General features: G+C 40.9%; 1 protein-coding gene and 1 long non-coding RNA gene across 2 annotated transcripts in view; one reads left to right on the forward strand and one right to left on the reverse strand.

Moving 5' to 3' along the window:
- Positions 1-6,650, forward strand: part of LOC142663180 (uncharacterized) — an 85,190-nt gene extending 78,540 nt beyond the window's left edge. The window contains exon 3 of the long non-coding RNA XR_012851055.1: positions 6,395-6,650. This is a non-coding gene — a long non-coding RNA (uncharacterized LOC142663180). The remainder of the gene's footprint in view (positions 1-6,394) is intronic.
- NPFFR1 (neuropeptide FF receptor 1) overlaps positions 1-19,375 on the reverse strand; it is a 200,443-nt gene that overhangs the window by 24,411 nt on the left and 156,657 nt on the right. The window contains exon 3 of the mRNA XM_075841566.1: positions 19,161-19,260. Within this exon, the coding sequence (XP_075697681.1) occupies positions 19,161-19,260 (100 nt within the window). The remainder of the gene's footprint in view (positions 1-19,160; positions 19,261-19,375) is intronic.

Here is a 19,375-nt window from a genome sequence, read left to right on the forward strand (position 1 = left end):
CCGAACAAAAGTCCTCCCAGGAGGGATGTCTCTAACCTGCAGAGGATTAGCAGTGACAATGCAGGACGGGTCTATGATAGTCTGAAGGGACTCCACCGTGTCTTCCGTCTCAAACGATCTGGACAGGGCATCGGCCCTCACATTCTTGTCCGCGGGACGGTAGTGGAGCACAAACTGGAAACGGGTGAAGAACAGCGACCACCTGGCTTGACGGGGATTCAGTCGTTGTGCAGACTGAAGGTAGGTAAGGTTCTTGTGGTCGGTGAAGATCAGGATGGGGTGAGCAGCGCCCTCTAGAAGATGTCTCCACTCCTCCAGGGCCAATTTGATGGCCAGTAGCTCCCGATCTCCGATGGAGTAATTGCGTTCAGCAGAAGAATACAGTCTTGAGTAGTAGCCACATACTACTGCCTTTCCTTTGGAGCTCCTCTGGAACAGAAGTGCACCTACACCAACAGAGGAAGCGTCCACTTTCAGAGAGAACTGCCGACATACGTCAGGATGATGGAGGATCGAGGCTGAAGTGAAGGCTTTCTTGAGGCTAATAAATGCTGACTCTGCCTCTGGAGTCCACACTTTGGCTTTCACACCCTTCTTGGTACGGGTCGAGATGGGAGCCGTCAGAGAAGAGAAGTTAGGAATAAACTGCCGGTAGAAATTGGCGAATCCCAGGAACCGCTGTATGGCCCTCAAGCCTTGAGGACGTGGCCACTCCAGGACAGCTTTCACTTTCTCAGGATCCATCTTGAGGCCTTGATCCGAGATGATGTAGCCCAAGAAGGGCAGAGAATTCCTCTCAAAGACGCACTTCTCCAGACTGGCGTATAAATGATTCTCCCTCAATCGTAGTAGAACCTGACGGACATGCCTCCGATGAGTCGTCGGATCTGGGGAGAAAATCAAAATATCATCGAGCTAAACAACAACACAGACATAGAGTAGATGTCGGAAGATATCGTTAACGAACTCCTGAAACAGAAGTTACCTAAGCCTAAGGAGATACATAGGGATATAAATAAGTTATTTCATTTGATCTGTTTACTACGATCAAAGATCTTGCATTATTTTCCCGCAAACTCCTTTTCAAAAAACATTTCAGTAGGCGAGATTATGCTAATTTAGTTTACTCACCTTGCCTTTGATGCTCTTGTATCTCTTCTTGATGAACAAGATCTTGATAGTGATTAAAAATTACCCTTGCATTTGTGCCACCGCTCACAACATTTCCTACCCCTTTCTGTGTGTCCTCGAGTGGACATATTTTTTAAATTAGTCAAGAGAGATTTGGAATTAATCTCTGATACTGGGTTGTCCCATAATCTCAATTATACTCAAAGACATGCCATTAAACAACTTAGAGATCTTAAAGGAACAGTGTCATGAAAAATTTTTTTTTTACATCAGTTTGATTTTAGTGTTTTATTAAAAACTTTTCTATTTATTTGTGTGTTTGTGTTTTACTTTTTTTTTTTTTTCACTTTTTCTTCCCTATGGGGGCTGCCATTTTTTTTTCCATTTCTGTATGTGTCGATTAGCGACACATACAGACATGGAATACGGCAGCTACAGTCCCATAGTCCAAGTTGAACTGTGCGCCATCCGGCGCCATTTTCCTGTAGACCGGAAGTCGCGGCCGGACAGTAAGATTACTAATTCCGGTCACGGCTTCCGGACTTGTGCACTTGGAGCGGCGGTAGCAGACGGAGCGGACGGACCGGAGGGAGCGGCGGCGGCGACTGGAGCAGGTAAGTTATTTCTGTGTATGTAAGTGTTTTACTGTGTGTGTACTAGTGTATGTAAACCTACTACACTGTGTGTTAGCTCAAAAAATGGCGACACACAGTGTAGGAGTTTTGACCGTTCAATCCCCTCGTTTCTCCCGGCACTAGCCAGGATAAAAGAGGGGGGGATTCTGAAAGCTCACTAGAGCGAGTGAGTTTTTTCCAATTTTGCAGCATAAAGCAATGTGGTTGCTTTACCACATGCAATGCTGCAATTTTGGGAATTGCTCAATCTAGTGACCAGCACTGGGAAATATTATAAATTAGAATCTAATTTATAATATTTTCTGACTCGTGAAAAAAATTAAAAAAATTAGAACAATGTTTAAATCACCTATACACTAATTGTTTAACTAAAAAAAAAATTTTTTTCTAGCGTCACATTCCCTTTAAAGAGATTGTTATTAAACCCGCAGATAAGGGGCACAAATGTACCCGCAGCACAAATGTACGAAGGTGAGGCTTTCCGGCAGTTGGATATATTACATTGTTATCGCCGTCTGTCCTGTGACACTACGGAGTCCTTTAAAAGAGAACTTGACATCTTATTACAAAGAGCTGTGGAAGAGCTAATCATTAGCCCTAAACTCAAAGAGGGATTGGTAGTGGACTTTCCGATTGTACCGACCTTTTATTTGTTACCTAAGGTCCACAAGAACTCTACCAATCCCCCAGGCCGTCCTATCATCTCAGGCATTGGTGGTCTCTGTGAGAACATCTGCAGATTCATTGATTTTTTTTCTCCAGAAGTGTATGGAGACGTTACCGTCATTTATTAAAGACACAACTGATGTCCTGCGACGTCTTGATGGTTTACATCTAGATGATGATAGTCTCTGTATACGTCTATCTGGCATGACCATGGGGTACGAGCGTCTAAATATTTTCTACGGCTGACTAATTATGACTCTGATCTTATTGATTTTGTGACAACTTTGTTGGAGTTTTCTCTCACACATAATTTTTTTACATTCAAGGATCGCTTCTTCCTGCAGCTCCAAGGCACGGCAATGGGGGTGACTTGTGCTCCCTCATATGCCAACTTGTTCCTGGGGCTGTGGGAGAGTGAAATAGTCCAAAACACTCCTGGACATGATGCCGTACTCCTATGGTCAAGATATATAGAAGATATTCTGTTCATTTGGCAGGGCTCCACGCAGCATTTAGAGTCTTTTTTGTCCCGTCTTAATGCTAATGATCTGAACATCAGGCTTACGTGGAAGTTTAGTAGGTCATGTGTCGAGTTTGTTGATGTCTTGATTTCTAAGGATTGTGATAATGTTGTCTCTACAAGACATTTTTAGGAAAAAGATTCGACCAATTCACTTCTCCATCCCACCTCCTTCGACTATCCAAAAGTCAAGAAGACCATACCAACTGGCCAATTTCTAAGGGCTTGGCATTTCTGCTCCAATATAAGTAATTTCGAACATCAAGTATCTGATATGTCAGCACGGTATTGTGATCGCGGTTATAACCAGAGTGATATTAGACGTGGGTATCTGAGAGCCAAGCACTCATCTCGCGAGGGATTGCTGGTGAGTAAGCCTAAACAAAAACAAATATTTGATCCAAATGTTAGGTTTATTACTACATTTAACTTCCAATGGGCGGAAATCCCTAAGATTATGCAAAAGCATTGGAATGTATTTCTTACGGATCAAGAACTATCCAGTTGTTTGCCTAAGAATCCCTCCATTTCGTGGAGGAGATCAAAGAATCTGCGGGATCTCCTGACATCCAGTCATTATATCTCCAAGACCCAGACTAATCCATTTGGAAGTCGTGGTCCACCATGGGGATCATTCAATTGTGGTAGTTGTGGCACTTGCAAATACATTTTGCGTTCATTTCTTTTTTTTAACTCTAAAAGGGATAGGGACTACAAAATTGTCTTTAATATCACGTGCAAAACTGAAGCCGTGATTTACTTCGCTACATGTCCTTGCGACTTGATCTATATTGGAATGACTAGTAGACCATTGAAGACACGAGTGCTTGAATATGTTAGCAAGATCCAGACAGCTATTAATGCTAAAGAGTTAGATCAACTACAACCTATTCAGCGTCATTTTCGTCAGCATCACTATTGCAACCCCAGAGGCATAAGGGTTTGGGGTATCGATAGGGTTAGTCTGGGGTGTAGGGGTGGTGACATCCGTAAAGCCCTTTTGAAAAAAGGAATGAAATGGATCATATTGCTTAATACCACCACACCTTTTGGCCTGAATGAGGCCACTAGCTTCAAACCCTTTCTTTAATAATCACAACCTGCGCAAATTGTAATAGTTTTTTATGGGGGGGGGGGGGGGTTGTTGGTCTAATTGTTCTAATTTTTGTCTCTTGTATTTTAGTTTTGCTGGCTATACCATTATGATGTCCATATCTGCTTTATTCTACTTATGGCATGTACATGATTCCCAATATATCATGAAAGGGGATCATCGTCGGTTATTCCCCTAAATTTTCTTGGGATATGATTGAACTATACAGTGTCAATATCATGAAATTGTATTTATTTATTTTGGCTATGCATGTTTGTGCTGCTACACTTTATATATTTATTTATGGTTTTTATAATTTTGTATTTTGTTTTTTGTACTTATATGTATAGTACATATACATATTTACATATATTATTAAAAAATTTTAGTATTCGTGTATGCTTTGTCCCTATGGCACCATGCACATTGTATTTTTTCACATAATGACAAATTTTCATAAGTACATGTATATTGTGTTTGCACTTTCATTTTTTCACTTTTTTTCTTTCATTTATTTAATATTCTTTATTTCACGGCTTGGTTTTCACTTGCACTTATTCATTTCATATATTTATTATATATATATATATATATATATATATATATATATATATTTTTTTTTTTTCATAATCCTCCACACTTACACTTATATATATATTTTTCTACATATTATTAATCACTTAGCTTGTTATGATTGACAGGGCATATCTACATGTTACTAATTCATGTGTCTTACATCATGGTCACTGATGTATATATATTGTTTATTTCTAATTTTTTTTATTATTATTATTTATTATTCATGGTTTTTTATTTTTATATTTATTTATATTTATTTATTTATTATTTTTATTTATTTAATTAAATATTATTTAATTATATTTTCTATTATCTTATTCATATATATTCATTACATATTTTTTGTATATTTTGTGTTTTGGTATATTATATTTTGTAGGTATTGGTTTACTATTATATTCATATATTGATTTATCAATGTCTTATATATATATATATATTTTTTTTTATTGGGTCTGTTCGATATTCATCTCACGTCGTGGGATTATGTCATCTTTCCGTTGCTTTATTTGTACCTTTAAAATTATTGGAACTCGTTGCCCTTATAGCAGATATTATTCTCTATCAGCTCTTTTTCTTTTTTCCTGTGTATTGTCTGCACAGACGCTCATTGGCGCATGCGCTGTGGGCCCCGTATTCCGGAGTGTCTTTTTGTTTGTCTGCATCTCTATGGTGATGTGAGTCTTACGTCATTTGACGAGGCGCTCTATCACCACGCAGACACATGGTGCTTCCGGTGATGCGTGGCCCCCATCATGTGAACGGAGCGCCGACTTGCAGATCATCCACAGGTGAAAATATTTTGTGCTTCCAGCATTTCTATTTAAACCCCCCGTTATTTTATTATAGTCAGTCTCCTGACGAAGCCGGTCTTAGGCGAAACACGCGTCGAGCCGTTTTTCTGTGCCACATCTCTCTACGCCTACTCCCTCCACCATGTCTTTGGGTACGTTTTTTTATCTACATCCCTGGTGATTTATGTAGTTTTGCTACTTTAAACATCCATTGGCTTTACTGTATTTTGGTCTTGCCATACTTCTCACCAGTTAGGATTTACTCTACGTACCTATTAGCCCTCTATTTGTTTTTTTTTGGCTACTGCTATTCAGCTTTATTTATGATGTGGTAGGGAATGGGACGTCATTTTTTAGTTGGATTGTCTTTGTTAACCTCTGGGTATAATTACATCTTTTTTAAAGCATTTTTCAAGCAAATATTGAAGCGTATTTTTACGGGGCTTTTTCTTATTTAGCAGTGTAAAAATACGCCTCATGTGACCTACAGTGTAATTCACATTAAAATCAATGGGAAACTGTATGCAGCCATATTTCAAGAGTATTTACGAGCGGTGTACACTCCAAAATATACCTGAAAATCAGCCGTGTGAAGTCTATTGTTCTTCTCTATCTCTGAATGTATCTATGACGTGGTGCTTACAGAGTTATCTAGTCAAGCAGTAGTGAGCAAGGGTGGAATTGTTAGGTACAGTGGCGTAACTACCGCTGTAGCAGCTATAGCGGCTGCTACGGGGCCTAGCTTGCTCTGAGGCCCAGTCTTTCCTAGTTACGCCCCTGGTTAGGTAACTAGATAATCAAATTATTTTGTTAGAAGTCTCTGTTCAGCATACACCACTTTGTATTTCCATATAAGTATTTTTTTTTTCATGCTTTTTAAAATACTTTCTGCTGTACAACCTATGAATTTTAATAGGTTTCTTTATCACATGCCTTTTATTACTAATGATCCAAATTTTGTGTTTTTCGGAAGCAGTTTCTCATCATGAAGTACAGTACTAAGGTTAAAAGCCACTTATTCAGGAAGAGGAGGGTCCCCCGAAATGTGAAACCTGCTTTAGAGGCTATCGTCAAATCATCCATATCCCATTCAGGAAGTAAGGCCATGAATGCCAGCAATTCATTATGTCATTAGCTGACGAATTATCTGAATGCTCAGTCGTTTTTTCTTTTTTGGTGACTTTCTCGTTTCCTAACCTGTTGTTTACCTTCTCATGAATCTTTTATTAAAATCCCCCATCGGTTTCATACCATTTTCTTTTTTATCAAATATACCTGCATTTTATATCTGTTATTAATATAATATAATTTACTTGCACTATACTGTAGAATTTAGTACTTGGCGCAAACTACTGTAGATGTATATTCTATAGCCCAACTAAATGCCTTTCTTTTATGCCCTGGATTAATACTAGAGGATAATCATAGCACTAGACACAAGCATAGTAGAAAACATATTTGGTCATTAAACAAATGCATCAGACATTTAGCTTCTATAATGTAAGGGCTAGTATACTGTATTTTTCTATTAGAGAAACAGAATGGGGTTATAAGCTGTTCCTATTAATTGCAGGGCGGCTGCAATTAATGACAGGAATATCTTGTGTATTTGGCAATATTCAGATATTAATTAACATTGCTTTAAATAAGACAGCTGCTATTATCACCCAGCTGTCTTACAAAAACATGCAAAAAAAAATTTGACAAAAAATTATCTTGGGCTGTTATGCCTAACCCTAAAGCTGGCCATATACTAGAGATATTGGCCTGCCAAAAAGGCATATTTAGACCATTTTTCTGGTGACTGTCAGCGCTTTTCCATAACATAAATCAATGTGACAGATGCCGACTGAAGGCAGATATCAGTGGAAAAGTAGACCTGCCGTGTTGGATTTTTTTGGTCGTTGTCGAGTGCAGTCCTTAGAAAGTTGTTCATGCCTAATGCCAGGTATGTAGCCCATCAATATAAGCCCAGACCAGGAGACAGATCAAGACAGAGATTGATAGGTGATTTGTCCGTTTAAGTTATGGCGATGCGATCCAGAACGATAACCTTACAGACCAACCTATAGAAAATGTCTAAAACATGAGGCTATTAAGAGGTAAACATCAAACCAATGATTTGCAGTAATATGTGTTCATCTGATGATAACTAGACACCATAGAAGAAAATATATTCAAGACTAGCGCATGAAAACATGCACATTTTCAAATGAAAAATATTTTAGCTACTGTGTTATGTTAATGTTGCCTAGATATACCATCACTTTCTGATAAGTGGATGTCCGACTACACACAACCCTTAGAATGTAGGGGCCCCAGAACTGGTTTAGCACTGTGTCCCATTTAAAGTTCTCCCTGCACAGTGGTTCCACCAGATAACCCGCTGTGCAGGGTACTGCAGCATGGCCACTTTCACTTGAATGGGGCCTTGCTACAGTTCACTGTGCAGCAGGTGGCCAGAAGTGCCGTTGTGCAGGGGAAAACAGTGATTAGCGATTCCCCTTTAGGCCTCATGCACATGACCGTAGCTGTGTGCACGGCTCGTGATTGCGACACGGAGGGCCTCGGAGTGTCATCCGCGGGCTGTCCGGACCGTGCACACCTTGATTTAAATGTGCCTGGACCGCAAATGCGGCCCGTATAATGACATGTCCTATCTTTTTGCGGTACGGGCTACTGGCCAATGCACGGACCGTGGAAACCACGTTTGTGTGCATGGGCCAATAGAAATGAATAAGTCGACAATTTACCCGCAGGTTTGCAGGTGAATTGCGGCCGCTAAAACATGTTTGTGTGCATGAGGCCCTATTCTCACAATCATGGCCACCCTGACAGCTGGACCCCAACGGATAAGAAATAATCCTTTAAAGACTGTAGATTAAAGAGTGTATCTATTTATCTGTTCTCAAGTGGCCAGGTCTACCTTGAATCGTCAACACTTAATGTTAAAATAATGGAAAGTTCAAAAATACAAAAGGGACGTACCGATATTTGCACAGTATAGAAATTTGTGCTATTGTTTTTGTTAGGAGTGTACCAATAATTTAATTTTACTTCATTTTAATATGTCCAGAATTCTTATAGGGGTTGTAGCTCTATTTTTTGATACAGAGCTCCAAATCCCCTGTTTCCCTACACAAAACCATCCAGGAAAATGACAAAATGGATGTTTGCCTGCAGCTGCCAGTGGAGAAAGATCACTTCAAAGGGATTTATATAGCTCCCATTGTACTCTATAATATATCAGTATTCAGTGGTCACAGAAATATTCTTTTCATTTAACTCAATAGGAGAGATGTATTCAAACTATGCCAGCCTTAATAAAAAAGCAATCTAGTGTAATGTGCGACATATTTATTAAGAGGCACCGGCCTCTAAATAAATATCTTCGACTGTCCATGCAACGCTTATGAAATCTAGGCCAGACAGGAGCTGGCGTAGATTTCAGCTAAGCTCCACCTGATTTTTTGGAAAGTGGTGAGAGCGGGAGCAACGACCCAAAAGTCAAATTTTTTGCAACTGGGTAGTTTGCAACATTTCTACGCCTGAAGCTGGAATAGAAATGTTACCTTTCCCCAATATTTTCTTCTGAACTGCTGAGAGAGGGGTTTCCAGAACCCTCCCCACCTGAGTTTGTCCATGACCTTTAAACACCATTTCATATTTACATGTGATAAATGATAAAATTCTTCATGCCCAGCAAATTAAAATCTCATTCTTGTATGTAGGATTAATGTAAATGGCACCAGTACACCTAGACTGCGGCAAGCTAGCGAGATTTGCTCCCTTTTCATATTTAATTCAGAAGTTTCCTATTTTACAAATGTCACCGTCATGCTCTCTAAAACCTTCAAGCTTAGGCACCAAAGACATTTTCAGAAATCACGTCACACTGTAGAAACCACACATATCTCATAATATTTCACATAGTTAAAGGGGAACACTTAAAGTGCTGCTGTCATAAGACTAACACCTTTGCACTGAATTTTTTTTTTATTGTTCATTTGCTTCCTAAAAGCACAATCCTTCAACAACTTCCTAAATAGGCTTCATTAAAAAATTCCTACCAGTTTACAGCTGTAGAGTCCGTGTAACTCCTTCACCTAGCGGATTGTCCTGTTGTTTCTCTCTACTTCCCCTATCCCTTCTCTCCGTTTTAAAAATGGCAGCAGGGAGGGGGAGGTGGTTGTACAAGGCAGATCAGAGTGTAGAGGGGGGAAGCTCCCAAGTCTTTAGGGAGGGCAGATCACACAGGCTGAACTATATAAAAGTGTAATTTGCAGGGGGAGGGGGTGAATCACACAGGCATCAGTGTATAGGGAAAGGAGAAAACCCACAGATACTCTGCAGGGAGGGGGAAAATCACACACCCCTCAGCATCACCGTCAGCACAAGCGAGAAGAGATCCCTCATGGTCTGTATTAAAAGAAGAAAGCAGTACACAAATAAAGCTGTGCTGATAAATGTGAGCTAATGCAGACAGCAGCATCCTGGAGTCACAGAACACATATCCAGCGTGTATTACTGGGAGAAAAATGCCTACATGAGAAAAGTCTGAAACTAGGAGCCAATAATAAACTGCACATCAAGGGTTATGAAAATTAATATCAAGGTCTATAGCAGATTTGGAGTCCAGTGGCTGAAACGATCAGGCAGAAAGATGATAATTAAAAGAGTTGTCAAGTAACAGTCCAGGTTCGGTACACAAATGAACAGAAACAGTTTGTAGAGAGGCAGCATGGAACTAGTCTACAGACAGGAAGCTCCATAGTCTGACACGAAGGAACTGGAAGGTCCAGGCTTATATAAGATGACAAAAGTGGGAGACTAATCAGGCAATTAAGGTAAGGAATCAAGAGAGGCAGGAAGCAACCAAGAGAACCTGTATAATGGATGGTTAGTAGATTATCCAGTTCTATAGTGAAGCTGTCCAACATTTCTGATGTCTCAATGAGTAGAGCTACTGCCTGGGATACAGGAGTCTCTGGGTTCGAAGCCGGACAATGAATGAAAGAGGGGATTGCAGCCTGAAACTTTGTGTTTCTTTTTTAACTCCAGGTGTCATGGCCACGGGCCGTCAGGCTCACTCACCTCCTGACGGCCGCAGCCATGCATCCGCGAGCGCTGGCCCCAGTCTCCTCAGGAGACGCCAGCGCTCCCTTCCGCTTACCTCGACCGGGTCCAGTAGGGTGCGCTCACACGCTCGTTCCCACTCTTAAAGGGCCAGCGCGCGCACGTGATTTAAAGTCAAAATTAGCCCATGAGCACCCTGCCTTGCCTGAGCGTTGTTGTCTTACCTTAAGTTTGTCTAAGCAAATGGTCTCCTAGTGTTTCCCAGTATTTCCAGTTCCTGTAACCTGTATCCCGTGCTAGTGTTGAGCTGAAGTCGTGCTGTGCCTAGTCCCAACCGAGCCTGTCTTACTACTGTCCGAGCTACCACAGGTACACTATACGAACTATAGACTGTGACCTGTGTCCTGTTGGCCAGCTGCCATACCGTTAAGGTGGTACGGCCCAGTGGGTCCACGTATCCAACGTGACACCAGGTAACCAAAATAATTTAGTCTCTTACTCGTACTCAGCTTTTTCACTGCCTCTAAGCGTGAAAGGTGAGCATGTGCGCATTAGAAGAAGCACACACAAGGCATTATGGTATTGCAATAAACAGCTTCTGTAGTGCCTCCTCTTATTTCCTCCCACAATCTTTCCCGTTTGGCATGGCATGGAGTAGGAAAGAGGATACAGGAAACCAAAAAAAAAAAATATCATGCAAGTTCTAGATATGAATCGGTTGCTTTGAACATTTATAACCACTTTAGGAGCTTTTGGAATCAGAGTGCTGTGGGACAACCCCTTTAACCCTTTATGATGTAGGCTTAGTCCCAGTTCTGGGTGTATGTGCAGAGTAGGTCTCCACCTATGGAGGAAGCCTTGTCGTGGCAGGTGGGCAAACACAATTTGATCAAAATGTGCACTAAGAACCTCCCTTTTGTAAGTAGATTTAGCAGTAATGCATATTCATTTATATTTAGCGGCTTAGGTGGCATTAGTGTTCGCAGAGTGCTGTCGCCATTTTTTTTGTGTGCTGTATATTTGCAGTCACAGGCTTTCTTCCACCTGTATACACATTTTGTTTCATTTTGTTGGAATGGGCTGTTCAAACTTTTGTGTTTATGTGATCCATATATGTGGGGTTAGTGACGGCCTCCATTTTTTGATCTTGCACTCCTCCCATTCTGCCCTGGGTGATTTTAATTAGTTTAATATTGGTTCCTACCATCTCCAGATATATGTAGGCTTAGTCCCAGTTCTGGGTGTATATGCAGAGTAGGTCCCCACTTATGGAGGACTCCTTGTCGTGGCAGGTGGGCAAACACAATTTGATCAAAATGTGCGCTAAGAACCTCCCTATTGTAAGTAGATTTAGCAGTAATGCATATTTATTTATACTTAGCGGTTTAGGTGACATTGGTGTTTGCAGACTACTGTCGCCATATTTTTTGTGCTGTATATATATTCAAATATATACAAATTTTGGATTTGATATATACATATATATATATATAAATATATATAAATGTAGAAGAAATCCCACAGCACTCCAATGTTATAAAGAAAGTGGTTTATTCAGCCAACACAAACTTCAACGTTTCCGTCCTGCTATGGGACCTTTTTCAAGCATGGTGATACATCAACATGTGTAGAATATAAAGCAGTTGTCTCATTAACATAATGAGTAATAATAAAAACAGAGTGTAATCAGATATTGTACCTATATATAAATAGTAATAAGAAGACATCAAGTACAATAATGCATTATCGTGCTGGTGATAAAACAACAACAGTGTAATCCATACAAACAAACATTAAAATAAGCATATCTATGCTTGAATAATACTAGATAAATAATGCAACAACATGTGTAGAGGTAGGGAACATAGGGCCACTATGTCACCAATCCGGAGCAGTATATGTAAATCTCTAGTTTAAAGTCTACACCCCAAATCAATGCGGCGCCAGGCAGCTCAGCGTCCTCCATGTACTACTGCCGGAAGCCGGAATCATATTGTGGCCTAGCAACCAAGTGAAGAGCAACGCTGAGATGCACGTTAAAAGCCTGCATCGCAGTGTATAAACCAATGTGCGGAAACGTCACGGAAAATTTCTGTACTGCATCACATTCCTGATGTCTGTCTGATTGCAAACTGTATAAAAAGCATGTGAAAGAGGGACAATAGTCCCTATCAGTTTATTATGCTCCCGTATCAGTAAAGGAAGACATGCAAAAACATGATAATATTCTTTTCATCAATATGTACGTAATAGTTTATTATAAATCGATAGCTACATACATATAGACTACAGAACCCTGGTCCACACTTCCGAGAACACTGGTGTCCTGAGTCCAGGTTAGTGTATCCCCTGTTACACATTCGTGAGCGGGGATTTCGCAACGAAAACCATCTTTAAGTAGTAAATCAGACAGTAAATCTCGCTGATGGATTTCTTCATTTTTTTTCAGCCTAACGATGGTCTGTTTCACTTGCATTGAGAGCTCCTTTGACCTCATGTTATGGGTTCACAGCAACAGCTTCCAAATGCAAATGCCAAATCTGGAATCAACTCCAGACCTTTTACCTGCTTAATTGATGAAGGATTAACAAGGGCATAGCCCATGCAGCCCATTAAATAGCTTTTGAGATAATTGTCCAATTACCTTTGGTAACTTGAAAAAGAAGCAGCTACATATTAAAGAGCTGTAATTCCTAAACACTTCCTCAAATTAGGATGTGAATAGCCTCAAATAAAATCTGAGAGTCTGCACTTTAAGCCCATATTGATTATATAACTGTATATTCAATATGTTTTGGTAAACAGCTAAAATGCCAAAACTTGTCTCCAAATAATTCTGGGCCTAACTGTATATATATATATATATATATATATACACACACATATATACAGTGCCCACCAAAAGTTCCGGAACACCCTCATAACTTTTGAACGGCTCGAGGTAGAGTGTTGAAATTTGGTGGGATTTAATGGGGTCATAAAATCTACCAGTTAACGCCAAAAAAAAAACACCCCCACCCCATTGGGGCGGTGGGGGGGGGAAAGCAAAATCTGAAGTGGCCAAGTGTCAAGTGGGGGCTCATTAGAAAAATCTTTTCAATACGAAAACGATGCTGGAAATGATTTTGAGATAGGATGTTTTTTTCGCTGAGATATTTAACGTTAAAGTTATTATCTTCATTATCGGCTACTGCCGGTGTTAGCATTACCCAAAATGTACTGCGTGGAGGTCACACGGTCGGATTTACATCTCATTAGAGTGCTAGATTAATGTGAATCCACTTGCCTCTCACTTTTGTGTGTGTGTGTGATTGTGCGCGCATGTGTGTGTGTGTGTACACAGCTCGAGATAAGGACCCCAGGGATATTTAACGACTCCAAACCCTCTCTGCGCTATGTTTGTGTGTTGTCCGGCCAACCAAAGCAAGACCGAGGTCATGTATTATGTGTATTAGTACAAACATAACAATTACTGTATTAAATCAAATGTTCGAACTGATGTCCTTCAACAACTTGACAGTTTCCTAAGCGAACGTAAAAATGTGTTGATAACGTTATTTATAACATCTGGTGTGATTGAATTCGAAATGTTCACTATTATTTCCTGCAGCTCGTGTAAGCTTGCTAGCCTAGTCTCATAGACTTTACTTTTTATATATCCCCAGTAAAAAAAGTCTAATGGGGTCAGATCTGGTGATCTCGGTGGCCATTCTATCGGGCCTCTTCTACCAATCCATTGATCAGTTAAATTATCGTTCAGAAGATTTCGAGCTCGCAGAAAAAAATGAGTCGGGGCTCCATCTTGCTGGTACCAAACATTGCGGAAAGCTTTTCCAGCAATATTTTGAATAGCCGGTATCACTAGGTTTCTTAGCAAATTTCAGTAATTTTCTGCATTTATGTTTCCTTCAATATGATTGAGCAATATTCCGGGCCAAACGTAAACCGTCTGAGGATACTGGGTATGACTGTCTCATCCAATGTGGATTTTCATCTGCCCAATACCTCATGTTCTGTCGATTTACAGAACCGTTTAGTTCAAACGTAGCTTCATCCGAAAAACAGGTCCAGTTGAAAATCTGATGATTATCATCAAATCGTGTCATCCTTGTATCGCAAAATTCCACTCTTCTGTCATAATCATCTTCGGATAGCTCCGGAACTAGACGTATTTTATAAGGATGATAATGATGCTTCTTCAAAATTCGACGGACTGATGTGGCGCTGATATCATTTTGTTGTGCTCCACTTGAGACAGATGTATGAGGATTATCATGTACAGTGAGCAGAACAGCTAAAGCTTTTTCATCATTACTCGCATGTTTGGGTCTTCCGGATCTTTGTGCGTCTTTAATTGACCCAGTTATTTCGAAACGATGAACAGTTCTTTTAACAGTTGACAATGAAATTGGATCACGGATAGGATAAGTGGCATTGAATAAAGCCGCTACTTCTCGATAGGATCTTATTTTTTCTTCGCCATGCCCTATCATCATCAATAAAGTGATCCTTTTCATTTCGGTCAAATGCATTTTGTGATATGACAATAGAAATGTACAAAAATGAAAATTACTCTCCGAATTAGCGCTCTCTGAAATTCACAAGCGACTACCGAAATGGGTACACATGAAATCATATTACAATCGTAGACCAGGTCCATTTTGTATCGCCGAGGCAGATTATAATAATACGGAATTTAAAGTCACCTTGATATGACATTCCCAAGCTCGCACACGCGCCCATACACATTTAGGATTTTACCCGCGTGGTACATTTTGGGTAATGCTAATACCGGCGGTAGCCGATAATGAAGATGATAACTTTAACGTTAAATATCTCAGCCGGGATATATATCTCAAATTTCAACCCTCTACCTCGAGCTGTTCAAAAGTTATGAGGGTGTTCCGGAACTTTTGGTGGGCACTGTATATATGTATATGGCATACTGTTATGGCCGCGGTCACCAACTAAGTCTGCGATTTTCCAGGCTGTTAATTGCATGAAGAGATATGCAGATAGGAGAAGAAAAATTCCTCCTCAGTTTCCTCCTGGAGTCAAGGTCTGGTTGTCCTCCAGAAACATTCGCTTGAAGATCCCTTCCCACAAATTCACCCCCAGATTCCTCGGTCCCTTTGAGATTTTTCAACAGATAAACCCTATGTCCTATAATCTTTGGCTGCCTTCCACCCTCAAAATTCCCAACTTATTCCATGTCTCCTAAAGCCGGTGGTCCTGAACAGATTCAGCAAAGCCCCATGTTCTACAATTGCTCCCTGCAGTTCTTCGGACATCTTTGAAGTAAAAGAGATTCTGGATTACAATAGGAGGGAGGACCTTCTACCTGGTGGACTGGAAAGGGTTTGGTCCTGAGGAGAGGTCATGAGAGCCTGAGGAGAATGTGGATGCTCCAGCTCTCATTAGGGGATTCCTCTCACGCTCCGAACCTAAGAAGGGGGGGGGGCACTGTGATGGGCGTGATTGCGGACCGCCGGCATTACTTATCCACCAGCGGCTGTGACAGCAGACCTATGAGTTCCAGCTGGCGTCTCCCTCCTTGGGGACCCCAGCACTTGTGGCCGCTCTGTTCCTCTTCTCTGACTAAGGTACGCGTGCGCACTTGTCCCCGGCTTTAAAGGGCCAGCGCATGCACCTACAAAAAGCTCCCTACCCAATCCCTACTCACTCCCCTGTATAAAAAGGACTCTGCCCTCTTCCTCCTTGCCTGAGTGTTGTTGTGTCTACCCATGTTCATTAGCATATGGTCCCTTAGTTGCATCCTGTTCCCATTGTCCCTGTATCCCGTATCCAGTATCTGTGTTTTTTCCTGAGTGAAGTCTAGTGTTGGATTCGAGTTCATCCTCTACGCCAAGTGTCATCTGCCACTCCACGCGTAGTGTCATCTGCTATGCCTAATGTCATCTGTGCCGAGGAGTTTGCTACGCCATAGTGTCTGCTATGCCACGTGTCTGTCACAACTTCTATACAGGTACTCTAGTTCTAAGGACTTACTGTGGGTCCACATACCCCCAGAGTCATGACACATACATAATATATTAAATTAGGAGTTCTATGTACAAGCCCTCACCTACTGGAGTGCCTATTGCTGCCAGCCAGCAAATGCCATGTGTGCTCTTCCTACTGGCGCACAGAATGGGGAAAGGGGATTCTCGATTTAGGAGCATTGTTCTGAGGTCTGAAATTATTTAGGTGTCTGATCAGGGGTTGTATGCCTCCTTTGTCCCATACTTTCTACTTATGTGGCTGGTGTGTGTGTGTGTGTGTGGTACTATTTGTCATGTCCGTGGCTGCGAGCTGTCAGCTCCGTTCCTCCCCTGACAGCCGCAGCCACGAGTCGGCAAGCGCTGGCCCCAGCCTCCTCAGGAGTAGTCAGCGCTCGTGCCCACTCTTAAAGGGGCAGCACGCGCACCGGACCTCGTTCCTGACCTTTGACCTGTCTGGATTATAAGAGGGGTCCAGCCCCCTAGTTCTATGCCTGAGCTTTGTTGTTGTATCCCTAGTCTGTCTTGCAAATGGCCCCCTAGTGTTTCCTGCTCCCAGTGGTTTCCTGTTCCTGTTTTCTGTATCTAGTGTCGTGCTTGCTGTAGCCGTGCTGTGCTATATTCCACACCTGACCTGCCTCTCCACACCTGACGTCCACCTGCTGCCAAGCTCCTGCCTAGCCTGCCTCGCTACTGTCCGAGCTGCCACAGGTACCTATACGAACTATAGACTTTGACCTGCGTCCTGTTGGCCAGCTGCCATACCGCCAAGACGGTACGGCCCAGTGGGTCCACAAACCCTTCGCGACACTATTGTTTGTGTTTTTTACAACCCCTTGATTTTAATTTTGAATGCATCCTTGGAAGCAGCATATTACAGCAGAGCCTGCAAAGGAGAAGTGTAAGTTAGCACGGACTGTGGTACAGAGTGAGAGAGCTTGACAAGAGTGATAAGAGCTGGTGTAACCACTCTGCAACCTCTTACTAAGCCACCACATCTTGTTAGATAAGAGGAGGAAGAAAGGGACCCTGGCTGTCGAGTTGGACAGAGAGAGCACAACAACTGTTATATGGGTGGGCATTGGAGGAGGGTGGCAGCAGCAGACAGCCACACATCCCCAGGTGTGGTGCTATTTACTTTCAAAAGATATTAAGATTATTCAGGTTCTTATCTTTCAAAGGTAAGCTAAATTTAGAAAATTGCAAACGCCACATAGAAATATAAAATCAAATAATATTCAGGCCACAGTTAGGAACCAGACATTCACGTTCAGGAGCAATAGTGTGCATTTATTAATACACGGCTTTAAAGACAATTACTACAAATGATGGGAGGCATGTGTATCAAATAGACCATTGGCATCACTTAGATATGAGTATAAGAGTAAAAAGATAAGTAATAACTACTATGTCAGTAGACCTCCTCCCCTATTCTATTACTTTGAGATTTTACATTATGAGCAGTAGATGTGACGTTCTGGATGTACATTTCTCCTCTATTGAAAAGACCATTTTGTGCTGCTTCTTGGAATATGGCTTGGTATGTGATTTACTGCATTTGAGAGCTTTATCTATAATGGGTTTTTGTGTAAATTTATTTACACTTCTTTTATCATATATTTGACACGATTTGTCTGGCAGTGGCATAAAAAAAAATAAGTAAGATCAAACATTGGACTAGTATGAAATAATTGTGTGTCACTTTTTTATAACAAACAAAAAAAGACTTAGGCCCTCTTCACATCACGTGCTCCCCTATGTTTAGAGGGTACGTCAGGAACACTTCTGGCGTACACGATAAACATGTACATAGGGCGCAATTAGCCCGACGGAGGGCAAAAGAGTGTCCTTTTGACCTCCGTCTGGCTAGTATATGTCAGTATACCTCTTATTTTGGGGTATGGAATAGTGTAGTAAACTACACTATTCTATACAACAGAATCTCGTAAAAAAAAACAAATGTATACCGCTCTGTATATGTTTTTAACATAAGAGCCTGTGGGTGACATATGCCACTGTATTCACAATACCCTGTCACGAAATGTCTATGCTATATGTGTCTATGGGTGACCACCCAGTGAATGTGATGTGAGTTGCAACCTGATAAGGGTTTTGATGGCATGTTTCAATTTTGTATTGAATTGATTTCATGAGAAATTGAAGACCTTAACCAAATTCAAGCAAATGTAAAGGTGGATATATCTGTACATATAATAGAGTATAATTTCCTGTTTTCTGCAGCTCACTTGTCAACTTTGCTGTGTTGACTGGAAAAGGGTCAGCAGAGTCATATCATTAGAGGATGGGAGTTTTAATGTCAGTTCACAGCTTTATTGTTTTTCTGAAGGCCTAGCTATAGTAACACTACGCACTCTCTGGGGTAGGGGACACACACACACACACACACACACACACACAGAAGTTTTGAAAATAGCGGCAACATTTATAATAAACACTTTATTTTCTTTTTAATATACTTACATTTAGTTAACAGAACTAAATACATGAGACATTTCCTTTTAAAAATCTCATCGTTTGGATGGACAGCACTGGCCAAAATAAGCACTAGTAGTCTTCCTGCTAGATAATAAACTACTTTCATGATTTCTTTTAAAACAATTCACAAAAATCATATATGATAAAGCAGCTTCTCCGTTTTCAACATACCTTTCCACTGCAATTGCCACTAGGGTAAATACAGATGCAGAAACGGACATTCCTTGGACAAGACCACTCATCTTGCACATGATGTTGTCGAAAGGCCATCCTGAAAAAATTACAGAAAATCTTATCACACGTATGTGGATGTTATGTATCTAGACTTTTCAAAGGCATTTGATTCTATGTCACATAAAAGGTCAGTACATAAAATGAGAATGCTG

The sequence above is a fragment of the Rhinoderma darwinii genome, chromosome 11, assembly GCF_050947455.1.
Source record: "Rhinoderma darwinii isolate aRhiDar2 chromosome 11, aRhiDar2.hap1, whole genome shotgun sequence".
Classification (NCBI taxonomy): Eukaryota; Metazoa; Chordata; class Amphibia; order Anura; family Rhinodermatidae; genus Rhinoderma; species Rhinoderma darwinii.